Source organism: Poecilia latipinna, unplaced genomic scaffold (assembly GCF_001443285.1).
Source record: "Poecilia latipinna isolate Pla-1442-1.1 unplaced genomic scaffold, P_latipinna-1.0 Scaffold1245, whole genome shotgun sequence".
NCBI lineage: Eukaryota > Metazoa > Chordata > Actinopteri > Cyprinodontiformes > Poeciliidae > Poecilia > Poecilia latipinna.
This window is the reverse complement of record NW_015113861.1, coordinates 171,202-187,625: the sequence shown is the minus strand read 5'-3', so window position 1 is coordinate 187,625 and position 16,424 is coordinate 171,202. Positions and strand designations below refer to the sequence as shown.

The 16,424-nt window shown below is 41.2% G+C and overlaps 1 protein-coding gene across 2 annotated transcripts; it reads left to right on the top strand.

Annotated features, from left to right (window-relative positions):
- Positions 1–2,985: 2,985 nt before the first annotated feature.
- On the top strand, positions 2,986–16,164 carry wnt7ba (wingless-type MMTV integration site family, member 7Ba). 2 transcript variants are annotated; one of them, XM_015054351.1, is made up of 4 exons: positions 2,986–3,850; positions 4,750–4,976; positions 8,158–8,429; positions 11,084–16,164. In XM_015054351.1, the coding sequence occupies exons 1-4, from the start codon at positions 3,768–3,770 to the stop codon at positions 11,561–11,563; spliced, it is 1,062 nt and encodes a 353-aa protein (XP_014909837.1). In that variant the 5' UTR covers positions 2,986–3,767; the 3' UTR covers positions 11,564–16,164. The 2 variants fall into 2 exon arrangements, with proteins under 2 accessions (XP_014909837.1, XP_014909836.1); XM_015054350.1 differs by having other exon boundaries at positions 2,986–3,860.
- The last annotated feature ends 260 nt before the right edge of the window (positions 16,165–16,424 follow it).

Sequence of the window (16,424 nt, the reverse complement as noted above, 5' to 3'; positions counted from 1 at the left end):
GGAGCTGAGTGAGTGAGAACTTTCAGATTTTGTCGAAAGGTTTAGCAGAATAACTAATAGTGAGAGACAGAAAAGGAAATCTAAGATGTTTTTTTTTGTCTTTTTTTAGATTCAGCATTTTCAACACTACACACAATAGTATTTATTCATCTGCTTAGTCTTTGATTTATTTTTTCTCTCTTTTTTGGCTATGATTTGTTCCAATTTGGACACAAACATGTGCAACCACTCTGACTTTGCATGTCAACACAAAAACATAAATCCTACTCACATAAAACAACTCATCTCCGAGGACATTTATGTGCCTTGTAACGTCGCTAAAAAAATGTAGCTCTGCTTTCTTCTGATCTCGAGGAAGGGGATGGGGGGCTTCGAGATGCTCTCTGTGGTAATCTCTCAAGAGCAGGATGCTCGTTCTTCAACGTGGAAGCAATTTCCCTCTGTCAGCTCCGTCTGGTTTCCCTGAAATTCGCAACAACTGTAAATTACATTTGATTAAAAAGCGGCATGTTTTGATTTACTGGCTCGCCTCCGGCGGTGGGGGGGGGAGGGGGCTGAAGGGGGTGTTCTGCGTTTTATCTGTGAAATCGTACATCCCTGCTGTGAGCAGGAGGTGGTGATAGTCATCTCTAACCAAAACCCCTCAGCCCAGGCCCAGTGTTTCCACCCCCTGCCGTTGCTTATATTAATATAAGTTCCATGTGTTTGCCCTATTAGCGGCTAAATAATGTTGCTGACATTGTGGCTGGGCTTGAAAGCAAACTTGAGCAATGCATAGTTATGGACCTACGTGGAGCACAGGACCTGAACGCATCACCAAGGTCTTTGATGCCTCGGTCCAATTAATGCCCACATGACCTGTTGGAAGAAGAATGCTTTAATTCTTGAATATTTTTCCACCTTTTGTTCCCCCCAAACAAATGCTTAATAAGGCATGTAAATAGTGATCAATAATGAATATTAATCATGTCCTGCTCCAAACTAGATGCCTGCAGAGACACTAAAGGCTTACTTTGAAGAAACCCCCGCAGGTTGACTTGTCAGAAAGGTTTTGTTTTAGCTCTTTGTGTGTGTGTGTGTGTGTGTGTGCGTGTGTGTGTGTGTGTGTGTGTGTGTGTGTGTGTGATGCATTTCACTTCGATCATCTGAAACCTTTTTAACACGAATGTTTGTCCAAAGACAATCTTGTATCTCTTTGGCTGTATTTGTTATAGTAAATATATATAATAAATAGATTAGTCCTCGTTTTGTGTTCCTCGTTTCTTTTCAAACTGACTTTTTCTCAACCTAAATAACTTTACAGTTAAACGACACCAATATTTAGTTCTTGTATGTTGAAGTCCTGATCACGTCTGGGTAAATATGCCCAAGGGTTAGTTTATGATTCGGTAATGGATAGTTAACCATAATCTAACTGTGCATTCGAGATGACTTTTGACATGTACTATGAATGGTAAGTTGATTATTAACAACTTATGGAATGGGAGAGGAACAGTGCAGGATATAATTAGTTTATCTTTAATGATTTCTGTCTTTGCATCTCTTAAATGATTCTTTAGAAACTCCTTTTGTGACAAGATAGTTAAAAGTAAACAACTAGGGGACAGTTTACTGAACAGATTAACTAATCATAGTAACAATTTTTTTAACAAGATTTCCACATTAAGTAATACTTTCCTGGGAGTCAACTAACTAATTCAAAACAGAATCAAAACTTTATGAGATAACAGTTAATTAAGCATTAACTAACATTAATTAATGATTGGATATTAAAAACAATGACATAGGGAATGAATAACTGACTAATTACCTATTAGCTGGTATTAGCCATGTGTTCTAGATCCAAATGGAATCAGGAATTAATCAGGAGGTAATGAATATAAACAGGAGTGGAGGGACTAAATCATTAAGTGATACTTAGTAGTTCGTAGATTAACTTTAATCACTGTTTATAAATGAAAATGGACTCAGGAATTAAGCAACAAGTAATATCTGGGTGACCATTAACTACTGAAATGTTAAAACAAAAGTTAGTTTAGCAGGTAATTCTTTAGATCCTTGTGAGTTTCCGTGTAAATTCAGTAAACTTATTTCCCCGAGTCTGAGGAGTCTTTACATGCCGACTGTGTTTCATTTTTGTTTCTTATTGGCCACAAAATCATTGTGCACCACAAATAAACACACAAAAAGATTAAGAGTCAATCAAGTCAAAAGAAACATATGTGAAAGTCCAAAAATAAGTGTTTGTTTGCAGTAAACAGCTATGCAAGCATTTCCATCAGTAGGACAGAAAAAGAGCTTATCTGACTGCTTCTGAATGTGACTCCATTAAAATGAAGTGTCAATCTTGAGAGAAAAAATAAATAAATAAAAATACAAATAAAACTTTCCATACTCAAGATTCCTCAGGCGATTCCTTCAGTAATCCTTAGTGGAAGATAACGATAAGAAATGCCTTTGCTGTAAATACGTTTTCTGTGAGTTTTTCCTTTGTGTCACCACAAGAGGGCGTAATGTTCAAATACGAACCAGAAAAGTTCAATGACTTTGCAGCTGATGAAAACCAATTAAATGACATTTAATACGGAAATATTGAAAAGTATGCCCATGTCGGGGCTCCTTTTGCATGAATTACTTCATGTAGGTGATGAGTCTGTGGCTCCGGCTGATTAATGGTGACATGGATCAAATGCCCTAAATGTCCTGGAAGATAGTTACATGGACTTTGGACTTTATAGAAACACATTGGACCAACACCAGCAGAAGAAAAACAGTTGTTGTTTTTTTGTTGTTGTTGTTTTATTGGTCATAATATTCTAATTCTCTGATAAAACACTGAATATAGTTTAGAGGTTTTCTTTACCTCTGAACTATAATCATCTGAATACTGAAATACTATTATAAATCTTTATGATTAGTTTAAAAAAAATCAAGTTATTGTGATTAAATAATCTAGCAAAAAAATCAAATCTTTACTCAGATGCAGCTGTAACTGACAACTGGTGCATTTATAGTCGCAGGGTTTGTTTATACATCAGGCTGACTACATACTATTTCTGCAGTCTGGACGAAGTCAGCGGAAAAATGGCCAATGACAAAGAACATCAGTACTAATTATTTTTTATGTTGTAACATTGACATAAAAAATAACTAGTGCATTGAATGACATGTTGCAGTTTTCGCAACAGAGCTGAAACTAAGTCTGCTAACGTTTAAGAGACATTTAGTCAAAACCTAAGGATTATTCGTGTGAATAATTCTAAACGAAACGTGAAAACCACAATGTCTTGAATCGAGATGTGAAGGGAGGGAGGGCAGGGGTGTGTGTTTGATGGGTGGGGATGTGGGGGTGTGCAGGCTCATTCCAGTGGGCTGGTGCACTCCCTTCCATCTCCACAACATTCCCACTTTTGGAGACCTGACCAAAGCGCGTCCGTACTCGGAGCCACGTGTCCCCCCCCCTCCTCCCCAATCCCACCTTCGCCTCCCCTCCCTCCGTTTCCTCTTTTTCTTCCCCCGACCATCACCCTACCAAGCCCTCTTTCAGGCCAGGTGTCAAGAGCGCGCATCGGCCGGGAGATGCAGCGTCTGGTCTGCCGCACACGGACAGCGGGCTCGGAGCTGCCGCAGAGCGCCTCGGCTCCCTCCGGACTGCTTCTAATACTTCTCTGAATCCATATATAAGGACATATTTCTTCATAATCTTTTTTTTCCCCCCAAAAAAAAGAGAGAGAGAGAGAGAGAGAGGGCAAAGCAGGCTGTGTTCAATGCGCAGCCATGCTTCTCATCTCGTCTCGCAGTGCGCTGCTGTCCGTCTACTACCCGCAGATCTTCCTCATCCTCACCAGCGGTAGCTACCTGTACGTTATTCTGAATGCGCATGCTTCTTTTGAATTTGAGGCGCTTTTTATTCCCTGCAGCCTCTGTTACGTGCGTAAATTGTGAGCCAATCACGCACAAAATTGGAACGTCAACACGAGAAACCAACACATATTTTCGACCACGTTGTTTTAAAAAAAAATCTATTTTAGATCATTATATATTTTTTTTATTTTTATTTTTTTTACTTTTACGTCATTTGTTATTGCTGTCATTTTCCTGGGGAATACTTTGGAAAGAACCGGTGGAAAAACGCGCGACTTCTTTTTTTCTCGTTTAGTCATTTTCCTCCTCAGTGGAACACGAGCTGCTGATTTCTCCTCCAACACGCTGGCATTTTCATTCAGAAATTGAGCCATAAAACGGCTGAGTGAAAACTCGATCGAGTGCAGCCAACATTTAATCTGCCGACCAGCTGATGAGATAACCTGCTTTCATGGATTTACACATTGCACCAGAACCACTCTGTCTTGGAAGCACCTCGTCAGAACCGGGCTATAACGTGGGACAGCACCATATGGAAAATAGTTGTATTAAAAATGATTACTTCATGCTCTTTTAATAGGAAGAGGGGCCTTTGTAAGGAGCGTTTGGGACCTAAGGGCCCCTCAATGAGAGTGATTGCTACACCATATTTGCCTCTCATTGAGAACAAGGGCAGGTTCTGCTATGAAATCTATACCATAAACTATAGAGTGCTTTCTGCAGGGGTGGCGATCAAAATGAGCTCAATATCAACTAGCCTGACTTAATAAAAATTATAACCCTCCATCAAAAAAGGGTCCCCTTTCTGTTTTAAGAGAGAATGTTCTCCACATTTTTCTATAAGACTGTTCTGGTAAAGTCTTTTCACAATCCTCATTCCTGCAGGGCGTTGTCCTCCGTGGTGGCCCTGGGCGCCAACATCATCTGCAACAACATACCAGGACTGGCACCCCGTCAGAGGGCACTCTGCCAGAGTCGCCCGGATGCCATCATCATCATCGGCGAGGGCGCCCAGTTGGGCATCAACGAGTGCCAGTACCAGTTCCGCTACGGCCGCTGGAACTGCTCTGCCCTAGGGGAGAGGACGGTCTTTGGACAAGAGCTGAGAGTAGGTCAGTCTAGTCTGGGACTTGGCTCCTTTTTTTGGGGAGGGGGAGGGGTATTTTTATGGTTGCTTTGTGACATTTTAACAGTGGGAGAGCGGTAAAGAAAACATCCGTGGCTCAGGTGGGAAAATCTGTAAACCAAATAATTGTTAGTCGTGCTCTCTGCAAATGTGGTCGTGATGAAAAGGTGGTAAGAAGAATCTTGCCAGGTATGAGAGGTCCGGTTTAAAGTTAAGCACCTGAGTTTAGAAAACATGAGGAAGGAGAATGCTGATCTGACAAGACCAAAATTTGACTTCCTGGCGGAAAACTAACACTGTACCTGTTGGAGTCTATGTTGGAAAAGTCCAATCGAAACCTAATTTGAAACTTGTTGCGAGAATGGACGCTTTTATCCCGTCTGACGGAGCCTGAGCTCTTTACAAAATAGATTGTACATAAATTTCAGTTTCTAAATGATACATACCCTAAACCTATTGGTAACTCTATGGTTGTCTGGTTTACATTACATTACATTAACGTTCCAGAGTTGAAACTTTAAGGGTTTCTTCTCACAGGCGTACATACTTTCAACATTCAACAGAACAAGCTCAAATGCAAAGTTTTGAAAGATTTCAGCACCCAAGCAAACATTTCATCTGAAGCAATATACCAAAGTGAGTGAAGACATTTTTGTGTCAGGCTCATCAGGGTACGGTTTCTTAAGTTCATACCTGTGTAGTCCATTAACACCAACTAAAAATTCACTCAGTTCGACATTCTTTAAAATTTGGACTCCTCACAGGCGCCTCTTTGCTCCTAATGTGAACCTCATTCATAAATTGCTTCGGGTCCAGAATGTTTTGTTGCGGTTTTGCTGTGGGTTTGGATGCATGTTTAATCTAGCAGTTCTGGGAGCGATCACTTTCTGCTGTCTGAAGATCAGTTTTCTCAGAGTAAACAAATTTAAAGAGACACTTGAGAGCCTTTTTTTTTTTTTTCAAGTCCAGTTAAGAAAAACAATTAAAGAATTTATGTCATGATCGATTAAATAAGGTCTTTATCAAAACGGGCTGGAACATTGGGGTTGGCTGTCTAAACCAAGACTACACAACAATCTTGTCCTGTAAGTGATTCTTACACAAGTTTACGATGGCGACCTTTAGGGCCTGTGAATTCATTAGGCTTAGACCAGAAAGATTCATGCAAACCACTAATTAAAGGCAGATCCAGAAGCCGGATGGCAATGATGGAACCCTGAATGCAACGGCATTCATTCAAAACAAATCAGAGCGGGAAGAGATGGCTGTTTGGCCACTGCTTTTGCCTGATACCTTGAGAAATACTCAGCAGCGAACAACTTATCTGAATCGCTCGCAGATTTAGCTTGATGAGGGAAGACTTCAGCGTTTGTGGGGGAACCGCAGACTTGACGGTTTCAACGAAGGAGTTTTTTTTTTATGTTGGAAGGGAGCCATCTAAAGGATACACCATGCATTAATACCCTGGGGTAAACACTCGAAGGGGAAGGATATCCCATATCCCATTAACAACTTTCGCACCAATAAATTAATTTTCCCCCTTTGACTCCATAAACATGAGGCTCTTAGTTATGAAGCTCAAACAGTACATACAGAAAAGTTTGTAAATGGGTTAAGGCCATCCACAGATCATCTGGCTTTGTTACACACCATCATTTGCTGCAATTTCCTTTGTCAGAAAAAGAACAACACTGTATGACACAACAAAGCACAGCAACTCATAGTCCCAGTGCAGAAAGTCAGCCAGCAGATGTCACTTTGTTTCCTTCAGAGTCCTGATGACTGCTTTAACAAGCCAAGCACTAACTCCTGAGACAGAGCCATCTGAGGCAAGACATGCAGAGACAGTCTGCTGCCTGTGTTAAATACTTCTGAGCAATGATCTCAGAGAAGCAACTGCTGCTGCTCATCAATCTGTGGAAGGATTAGAAGGCCGTTTAGAAAACAACTTGCATTGCGGACTGCTGTGGTGTTGTAGGCAGCGCTAGTGTTCTCCAAAACCAACTTTTTCTACCTGCCTGTGGTCATAATTTTAGAGCCAATATATGTGGAAAACATTCAGCACAGTTGCCAATGCTTGTGGCTGTTAACATCTACGCAAACTCAACAGCTGAGACCAAGCAACGTTTAGAAAAACTGCTAACAAACCCCAAATAACACTTCCTAGGCTCCAGAACTTGTTTGCACGGTTCACCAGACTCAAGAACAGGACAGCAGAACAAAATGAATCTGAATAAACCACAAGACTTCTGTCTCCTTTAGACCAATGAGGCCAAAGTGGAGATTTTCATAATACGCAGTGCCACATTTGGTGAGTCACACTGTTTAAAGAGCCAGTCATTTTTCCCCCTATTAGGAATATACGACCATTGGTTTTAGTTCCTCAAGACACTACCAATAAAAAAAATAAAATAAAAATACTGACAAAGTGAGCCATCAGAATAACACTGTCCACCCTAACTTCTCAAAAGCGCAGTTGTAATGCACTAAAGCTTTTTAGAGACATTAAGAAATTGTAATAACTTCGTAGAAAAAGGTTATATTGTGTCTACCTTAATGAGAGTGATTTTGCCTCGCATTTAGGCCTCACATTGCCAAAGACACTGTGACATAGGAAATCCAAAGGGGGGGAATGCCTGGCCATCAGCGAAGGGTTTGGAGTGGCTTAGTTATAGTCCAGCTATAAAACCAAACTTTAACGAGGTCGCTCATGCCTAAAAACCCAGAAAAGTGGCCGTGTTAAAACAATTCTGCAAAGTAGATCGAGATAAAATTCCAAGATGTGAAAACGCTCATTGCAAAAGAAACGATTCCGCATTCTCTGTCCACTCATGCAGGTTATATTAAAGTTCAGTGTCTTCATGATGATTCTCATTAACAAAAGTGGCTTCATTGCTTCAAGTCTTTGCTTGGAGCAAAGATTTGAAGTTTCAAGCAATTTTGTACCATAGGACCAAGTTCAGACTGCTTTAAGGTACTGCATATCATTTTAGGGTTATGTGGAAATGCTGGACACTGCTGTGACTGTCTGAATCACTACTTGGTTCAAGACCAAGAATCCCTAACAGTAACCCAAGTCAAAGAAATACCTACATTAGTACTCTAGCCTAGACTCTCAAGTATTTTAATTATTGATTTGTATTCCAGTTCTGTTCTCCTTTCTCCAGGCAGCAGGGAGGCAGCATTCACCTATGCCATTACAGCCGCTGGAGTTGCCCACGCAGTGACGGCGGCCTGTAGCCAAGGCAACCTAAGCCAGTGTGGCTGTGACCGCGAGAAGCAGGGCTACCACGACCGGGAGGAGGGCTGGAAGTGGGGAGGCTGCTCGGCAGATGTCAAGTACGGCGTGGAGTTTTCGCGACGCTTCGTGGACGCTAGGGAGATCAAGAAAAACGCCCGCCGGCTGATGAACCTCCACAACAACGAGGCGGGTCGAAAGGTAACACACTGAGGTCCGATTTGATCAAACAGAAAGAGGCCATTAACGAGAGGTGTGGACTTGAGTCACTTGACTTCAGACTCAACTCGGACAATAAAAATCAGTGACCTGTGATTTTATTTGTGCTTGAGCTTTCAAAAATACTTAATACCTTACACCAAATAGAAAAATTATTTTGAGTAAGTTATACATTTCTTGGGGGAGTTGACTGCCACATATGCCAATTTGCTACGAATTGGGAGATCAGACTCCCAGTGATCTGCCAGATGATCTCTGGAGGTGACTGTTATCCTGAGAAATCTTTGCTTCTTTTAGCTAGATTGTCTGAGAGCTCTCTTTAGTTCCTCTAAACTGGGTGACATAGCACATGATGCAATCATGTCAATACTGACCAAATCCTATGAATGTATCCAATATCTCGCTGATTCTATGCCACAACAAATTGGGGCAGTTCTGTTGGCATAAGAGGAACCAACCTAGGTGTACCAAATAAAAAAATGGCCTCAAGAGTTTAAACTTTCCAATAAGTCTGTACTCAAAAATTTAATTCAAGTTGAAAAATACTTTATTGATCCCAAAGGGAAGTTAAATAAAACATGAGGAAGGAGTAGCTAATGGAGCGGTTCGTTGATATTTAATTTGAAGGAAATGCGTTTTCTACAAACTGTGACTGTTTCTGTCATTGTTATAGAGGGACTGGAATCAGCAAAAGGAGTGGCTCACCCAAGCTCCATTTTTTCAGGAACCGCCACTTACAACAAATGCATGTCTGTGAAGTCAGTTTTTTCCCAAAAAATAGTGAGAAATAACAGTCACATTACGTTTTTTTCCCTAAACAGTCCAATCATCTGTGAAAAGTGTCAACTATTGTTAACTAAAGCTAAGAAAGCATCTTTATTTAGCAACATCATTTACCATTTTGTCACATGTCCTGAATTATTCAGGAATTATTCAGTCTGGCGTCAAGTTTAATGGGCTGCCTTTTTCTAGTGGTTTAAATTAAATACTCATTTCATTTGTTACTCCCATTTTTTCAATTTGGAATCATAAGACTCAATGTTTAACAGGGAGAGCCATCACTTGAAACTGAATTCATCAAACTATAATGCCATACTCATTGATCCATCTATCCACCCATGTCTTCCGCTTATTTGAGTTAGTTTGTGATTTATCATGTTCAAGATGGAGAGCAAGAAATCCTGTTCCAGATTAACACTCTTCAGTTCATTCTGAGGAATCCTAAGGGATCAGAAAGGGCTGTAAAACCTCCAAAGGAAGCGACATAGAAGGCATTCAGATCAGATACAAGAACTCTAACTTTATCTCTAAATCTGATCCCAGCCATCCTTACAAATGAAGCTTGTTTCAGTTGCTTGTATCACTCATGATTTGTATCACGTAGCCACAGGTGAAGGGTAGAACATGGACCAACTGTAGAGCCTTTGCATTTTGGCCCATCTTTTTCTTCACCAAGAGAGACGGAAAAAGATTTGCTTTTCCTGCTTGGTTTATCCATCACTCGTGAACAAAGCATTCAAGTCAAAGCAAAGAATATTCTAGCAATCCTCCCTCTATTCCCTTCTCAGCGACCGCATGCCTGCATACGTGCGCGCGCTGATCTATCTGGAGTCGAGAACCGCTTCCAAAACCTTGATAACCCACCTCTGATTTGAATAATGATGTGTACGAACAAGGAGCTCTCTGTTAAAAGAGCTTCAGTGACATAACAGAAAAAATATATCATGTGTGGATCTTGATCAAAGGAGGCTCCCCCCTCCCTTTTTACACTGAAATCAATCACCTGTCTATTTTGTCATGTGAATGCATTTATAGGACGTTATAATGTATATCTGACTCAAACCACCATGTAAGAGTATACACATGTAGAGTTACGCAACAGTTCTGGTCAGTCGACTCCTGTCACTCCGTTCTGTGGTTTGAAGAAAGGTAATGTTAATTAGAGACTCCAGCTCGGAGCTACGAGCCTTTTTCCCTGGACTTTTTGACACAAAGTTGGCTCGCCAGCTGCTGCGCTGAAAGTTAAAGTGGTCGCAGAAATCCCAGCTCCCCAAAAAGAGACAGGCCTGACTGTTTACAATGACGTTACATTTACCTTGCACAGGGTTTATAGTTTTACATTCGAACTCAAATGTAAAACTTTTTAAAACCATTATCAGTACAACTTAAGATGCATATCACAGCAGTGATGTACAAAAGAAATACAGGGGACCAAAATTATGAAATTGCTTGGGCCTTTTTGTGGCTCTTGGCAGCAGCTTTGTGCTTCTCACATGGCATAAAACTCTCTAGCAAGCTAGCAGGCATTAGCAGCTTGTTACCAGTAGCCTTTACCACCTCGAGTCAGAACATAATGAGTGAAGATGTTTGTGCGTGACTCAAACTTTTATCTAATAGAAAGATCACATGAGAAGGATCTACATAAAATGTGAAATTAAATAGTCTTGCCACAACAAACTTTAAGACATGTGATTAACATATTTAAGGTGATCTTACATTTTCTTTAATCGAATTAAGACACCTCAAGCCTTAAAGTTTAGACTAATGAATTTAAGACTCATTAAGGACGCGCAGATGCCCTGCTGTTAGTTTTCTTTCTCCAAAACATGCTGAGCCTTCACTCTCTGTGTGAGCAGATCCTGGAGGAGAGAACGAAGCTGGAGTGCAAGTGTCACGGCGTCTCCGGCTCCTGCACCACCAAGACCTGCTGGATCACTCTGCCGAAGTTCCGAGAGGTCGGCTACCTGTTGAAGGAGCGCTACGGCGACGCGGTGCAAGTGGAGCCTGTCCGGGCCTCGCGGCTCCGCCAGCCCTCCTTCCTGCGCCTGAAACAGGCTCGAGGCTACCAGAAGCCCACGGACACGGACCTGGTGTACCTGGAGCGCTCGCCGAACTACTGCGAGGAGGACACGATCACGGGAAGCACGGGGACGAGGGGCAGGCTGTGCAACGGCACTTCCACTCACACGGACGGATGCAACGTGATGTGCTGCGGCCGGGGCTACGACACGCACCACTACACGCGGGTCTGGCAGTGCAACTGCAAGTTCCACTGGTGCTGCTTCGTCAAGTGCAACACCTGCAGAGAGAAGTCGGAAGTTTTTACCTGCAAGTAGGCGCAAGGAAACGGGGACTCGGAAAAGGAAGGGCCTTAAGATATTTATTACATTTTGCACATTTTGGCATTGTATTTCTAAAGAAACAGAAGCTCAAGCTGAATTTGAGTGGTGGAAGTCACTGGGAGCAACAGAGACAAACAACTTTGCAAAGGTTTTCAACTTTTTCACATGAACATATTTTTTAGGGATTTTCAGTGATAGACCAACAATAAGTAGTTAGGTGACTACCAGCTTTGCACAAGCATGAAAACATTTCTTTTTTTTTATTTTGCAAAAAAGCTACAAGTTAGATTGAATAGAGTGTGGACAGTAATTTTCACAACTTGGAAAAAAAATTTTTTTGTTGGATTTAGAGCTGAACTTTGACCGGACCACTAACAGTTGCTGTAGTTCTGGTTGTATATACTTTTACATGGAAAAGTCTACATACAATTTTCTTTCCACTTCACAATTAACACATTACTTTATGTTGGTCTATCGCATGAAAACGCTAAAACATATTTAGGTTTGTGCCGATTATTTTTGCTTCCATACTGGTGTTAGAAGACATTGCAGTACAAAGACAAATTTTTGGCATCGAGTGACGGCTGTTGGTTATTATTTTTAACATTTATGTTCAGGGGAACATAACTCAGAAATGTACTTTGGACTGCCCTGGAAGAAGCCTCCACACGCGACCCGAAGAAATGGCAGCCAAGCATCTTCTCACACTGTATTCTGTTTAAACACTGAGAGAAAAAATTAAAACTATTATTTATGTAGAACATCTTGTAGCTGGGCATCTCATACCACTCAAACATATTTCCTTCACATTGATCCTCATTTGTTATTTAAAATGAACTGTACCTTCTTTGGCACATTCAGACAGTCACGTTGCGCTATACTTTGCCTTAAGTTTTACACTAAGGGCCGGTGTTGAACTGGCACATTTTACACATAAATCACCATCCCAAGGCCAGATGGGTTTGTTCCGCCAACAAATGCATTGCTTTAGGAATCCAACCTGTGTGTCTCAACGGCCCTCCATCCTGACTGCGCTCATTGTCTGGCTGCTGGACGAGCCGGAGCTTAGCAGAAAACCACGCAAGCCTCGTTGGGAAATCCACGGAGGAGCGATTGGGTCCAGAAACATCCAGGGTAGCCGCGAGCAGGCCGAGACGAAGAGTCCCACACGGCGGCCTCTGCTTACACAAAGCCTTCCAGCGTGGTTTAGGCCTGCTCAGGCAGATGGCATCGGACCGAAACCACATGGAGAGAGAGGGGGGGAACGCCAAAGGTTTGCCATTTCTGGACAGCACCCTTAATGTATTTACACTTTTGTTGTTGTTTTTAGGCTTTGTATGAGTTTCAAAACAATTGGAAGAATATATTTTTATATAAGGAACGTGGCACTTTATGTCATTTCTAGCTGGAAAGAGTGTTTCTTATTCATGTCATTTTATTCATATTTGAAAGCTATAACTTATTTGGAATTGATGTTATTTTGGAATAAAGCTCCTGAAATGGAAATACTCGACTGTACTTGGAGGGACTTGTCCACTTAAAACGGGAGTTTAACCTTCTCAAGACGTCCACAAAAGCTGAGTTACGTGATGTTATGCCAGAGACGTTTCCGGAAACATTACTGGGACATCTCAGTCATTAAAAATGCCATTGAAAACTAGACTTATGTCAGTAATTTAATTCAGAAAATAGAAACTCATATTGCATAGATATGAGATATGACACTGTTAATTTGGATAATTATTTTCATAATTGAATTTCGCAGACAATTATAAGACGGATAGCATATTTTTAAAACCCTCCACAACAAGGGTAAGCTGCTAAAGTGATTGCTGAATCCAAGCATATTCATAGAAGGTTGAGTGGAAGGTAAACTACACGAGGAAGGAGGATAACAATATATATCTTCCAATATGTTGGATAACAACAGCCTTACAAGGCATTGGAAGCCTTACAAGGCATCGAATGCAGCTGCTTTCTAATCAGAAAGGGCGTCAAGAGGAGTTTTGTCTGTGCTAAGGAGAAAAGGACTGCTCAGTGGTCCAAATTTCCTACAGAGCAACTCTGGAGGATAAGAGACATTATAGCCAACAATGCAGACGACAAGGCTGTTGCTGGTAAAACTTAACACCTTGGCAGAGTGAAGCTGATCGCCTCCATGCCACGCCGGACTGATGCAGTAATTCATGCAACTCCGTTCTTTTCTTGCTACAGAGGTTTTTGTTTTGTTGAACTTTGTTTCTGCCACACCATTTCTTCCACAAAATTTTCCATTTGAATTCTTAGATGCATTGGCTTCTTTAGCATGGACCTTTTACCCTCCTTGTGAAGGGAGTCGCTGGCTTTCCTAAAGACTGTGTAGATCAAAATACAACATTTCTACATTAACAGATTTTCTGTCATATTCCTGTTTCTTGTAGAACTGAATTTGGGGGTTTTACCAAAGCACACAAGCTTTTCAACGATATCCTAATTCATTGAGATGCACCAGTAGTTGAAAAGTTTGGAAACTTTAAAGGTTCATAAGGCTTGACAACTAAAGACAAAAAAAGCAATTTTTTAAATTCACACACACTTTATTAGACCTTTTCTCCCAAATTTAAACATGATCTGGATATTATGATGCAAGACAATCTCTGTAGGCTTCAAAACAGCGCAGTAGAGGTCTGCGATGTAAAATGATGACATGGGAAACGGTAAAATTCTTGCATTGTCTGACTTGGCAGATGAACGCTCGGGTCCCAGCCTTGCCACCTCTTTCAGCCCAGCTGACTTGCAACACAGCCCTCTTTCCTGTGGGGCTGAAAAGCATTGCGGCCGGCCGGTCAAGCGTGAACTGTTATGTTGTTATGTTATGTTAGCCGTCTGAAATCCTGACGACCGGAACCCCGTAAAGCTCCCTCTACTATGCTGCCGGATCGGCGGGGATAGTCCGTCGGATTGTTTCAGCCCATTTTGTCATTAAAAATCGGAGGCAGAGCAAACAGGGTGGAGCAGGGCGCGGGCTGACCCGAATAGCGCCGCATTGTCGAGTTGTCAGAATGGCTCAGCTTATCGAGCGGCACGAGGAGGACAGGAAGGAGTGTCGTTTTGCAAACTTGACACTTCCCATCCGATTCCCCTCGGTCTCCACGCGTTCGTATGATTTACTCTGTGGACATTTTCGAAGCATGCTGTGATTAAACAGAAAGAGCGGGATATAATGACCGCCCATCAAATAACGATAGAGTCAAATATGAGTTGCTCTGCCAAGAGACGTGCTGTATGAATTTGATTTTAATGAGATGGTTAATGATTTATGATGCATGCCATCAGCTTGTTATACATGGAGGACGTAGTGGAAATCCCCACTATCAAGGAATAAACTCTTCAGTGCCAAAGCACGTAGAAGTGCAGTTATAAACTTATGTTAGGAAATTTTGTTTTTATCAATCTATGTATATATATCTTAAAAGCATGCATATGGACAGATGTTTTTTCAGATGTGCAAAACAGAAATCTTGAATACTTAAACGCAAAACAAAAGTTTCAGAAAAGACAACAGCAGTTTAGAAAAATGACAATTACTGGAACAATAATCTAAAATTGTCATCTTGTCTTGCAGTTGCACAAGCTCACACTGAAAAAGGGGGGGGGGCAATAACTTATTGAACCGCTGTGGATAATCACTGGAGATAAGTTTGAGAGTGTGTTCACACCAATTCCGTCTTAATCAAACTCTAGTCCGTTTGCGTAAGAAGGTTCGGTTAATTTGGGGAGATGTGAATGCGCAATGAAACTCTGATCCGAACCAAAAATTGTGAACTCTGGTCCACCTAAGAACAAAGCGGATTAAATCGGAGGGATAATACAATCAAAACAAATGCGGGAGACTAGCGCTAGCGACAGAAACGGCTCCTGGTTGTTTACCAAAGACAAAAGAGAAATCCTACAAGTGGAAGTTACGCTGCGTATTGTTCAGAGGTTTCTGTATCGTTTCCTTCAGTGATTCTTGTTGCAGCGCCACCACAAGGAAAGCGGTAAAACAGGTTTTTCAATTAGTTTGGATAGTTTGACACAGAGCAGTGTGAAAGCGAACTGCACCGGCTGAAAATGCAACAAATGTTACACTTTGGTCTCCAGTTGAACTAAAGCTACTGGTCCATCAGGTGTGAAAACACCACATGATTTCAGGGTCCTCTTTTAAGATTTCTTCTTGTCAGTCCACCCCAAAGCTTTTCTGTTGAATTCAGGTTAGATAGTTGTAGCAGAAGATACATTTTTGTCTGGTCAATCATTTCTGTGGTGATTTGGCTGCATGATTTAGATTCCTACTCTACAAAATGAACCAATAATGGTTGATTTTTTTAAGTTTGCAGTTAAGAGTCCACCACATTGTTATTTAAAATCTCCTGCTGTTCCAAAGACAAGGAACCAGTACAGGATTACTAGGAAAATTTAAAACAAAAAACAAAAATCACAGGCCTACAGCTTCACAGATCTACCAGTCTTCTTTGTCACAGTCTTTTTGGGATCTGGACAAAATACTGAAACACAATTGCATACACTACCAAAGCACAAAGTCTTGCAAAGTGTTTTTGGTCTAGTTTCTAGTGCCAATACCTTAGTATACTTGAAATGAGACAAAACTAACTTACACATAACTTTCCAGTGAGATAAAGGAGCTTGTTTTGAGTAGAAAGAAAAAATTGTTCCACTGAAATTATTTAACTTAAAGACACAACATTTTCCTCATAAGTAAAACAAATCTTCCAGTAGAACTAGTAACAAGATATTATTTGTACCAGAAACTGAACCAAAAATACCTGACAAGATTCGGTGTTTTTGCAGTGTAAGACTAATTGGGTGAAATATC

Excerpts from the sequence above, each read along its gene's own strand:
- wnt7ba (XM_015054351.1), top strand. The coding sequence starts at position 3,768 with ATGCGCAGCCATGCTTCTCATCTCGTCTCGCAGTGCGCTGCTGTCCGT. Across the intron at positions 4,977-8,157 it reads TGGACAAGAGCTGAGAGTAG|GCAGCAGGGAGGCAGCATTC; the intron begins GTCAGTCTAGTC and ends TCCTTTCTCCAG. Across the intron at positions 8,430-11,083 it reads ACAACGAGGCGGGTCGAAAG|ATCCTGGAGGAGAGAACGAA; the intron begins GTAACACACTGA and ends CTGTGTGAGCAG.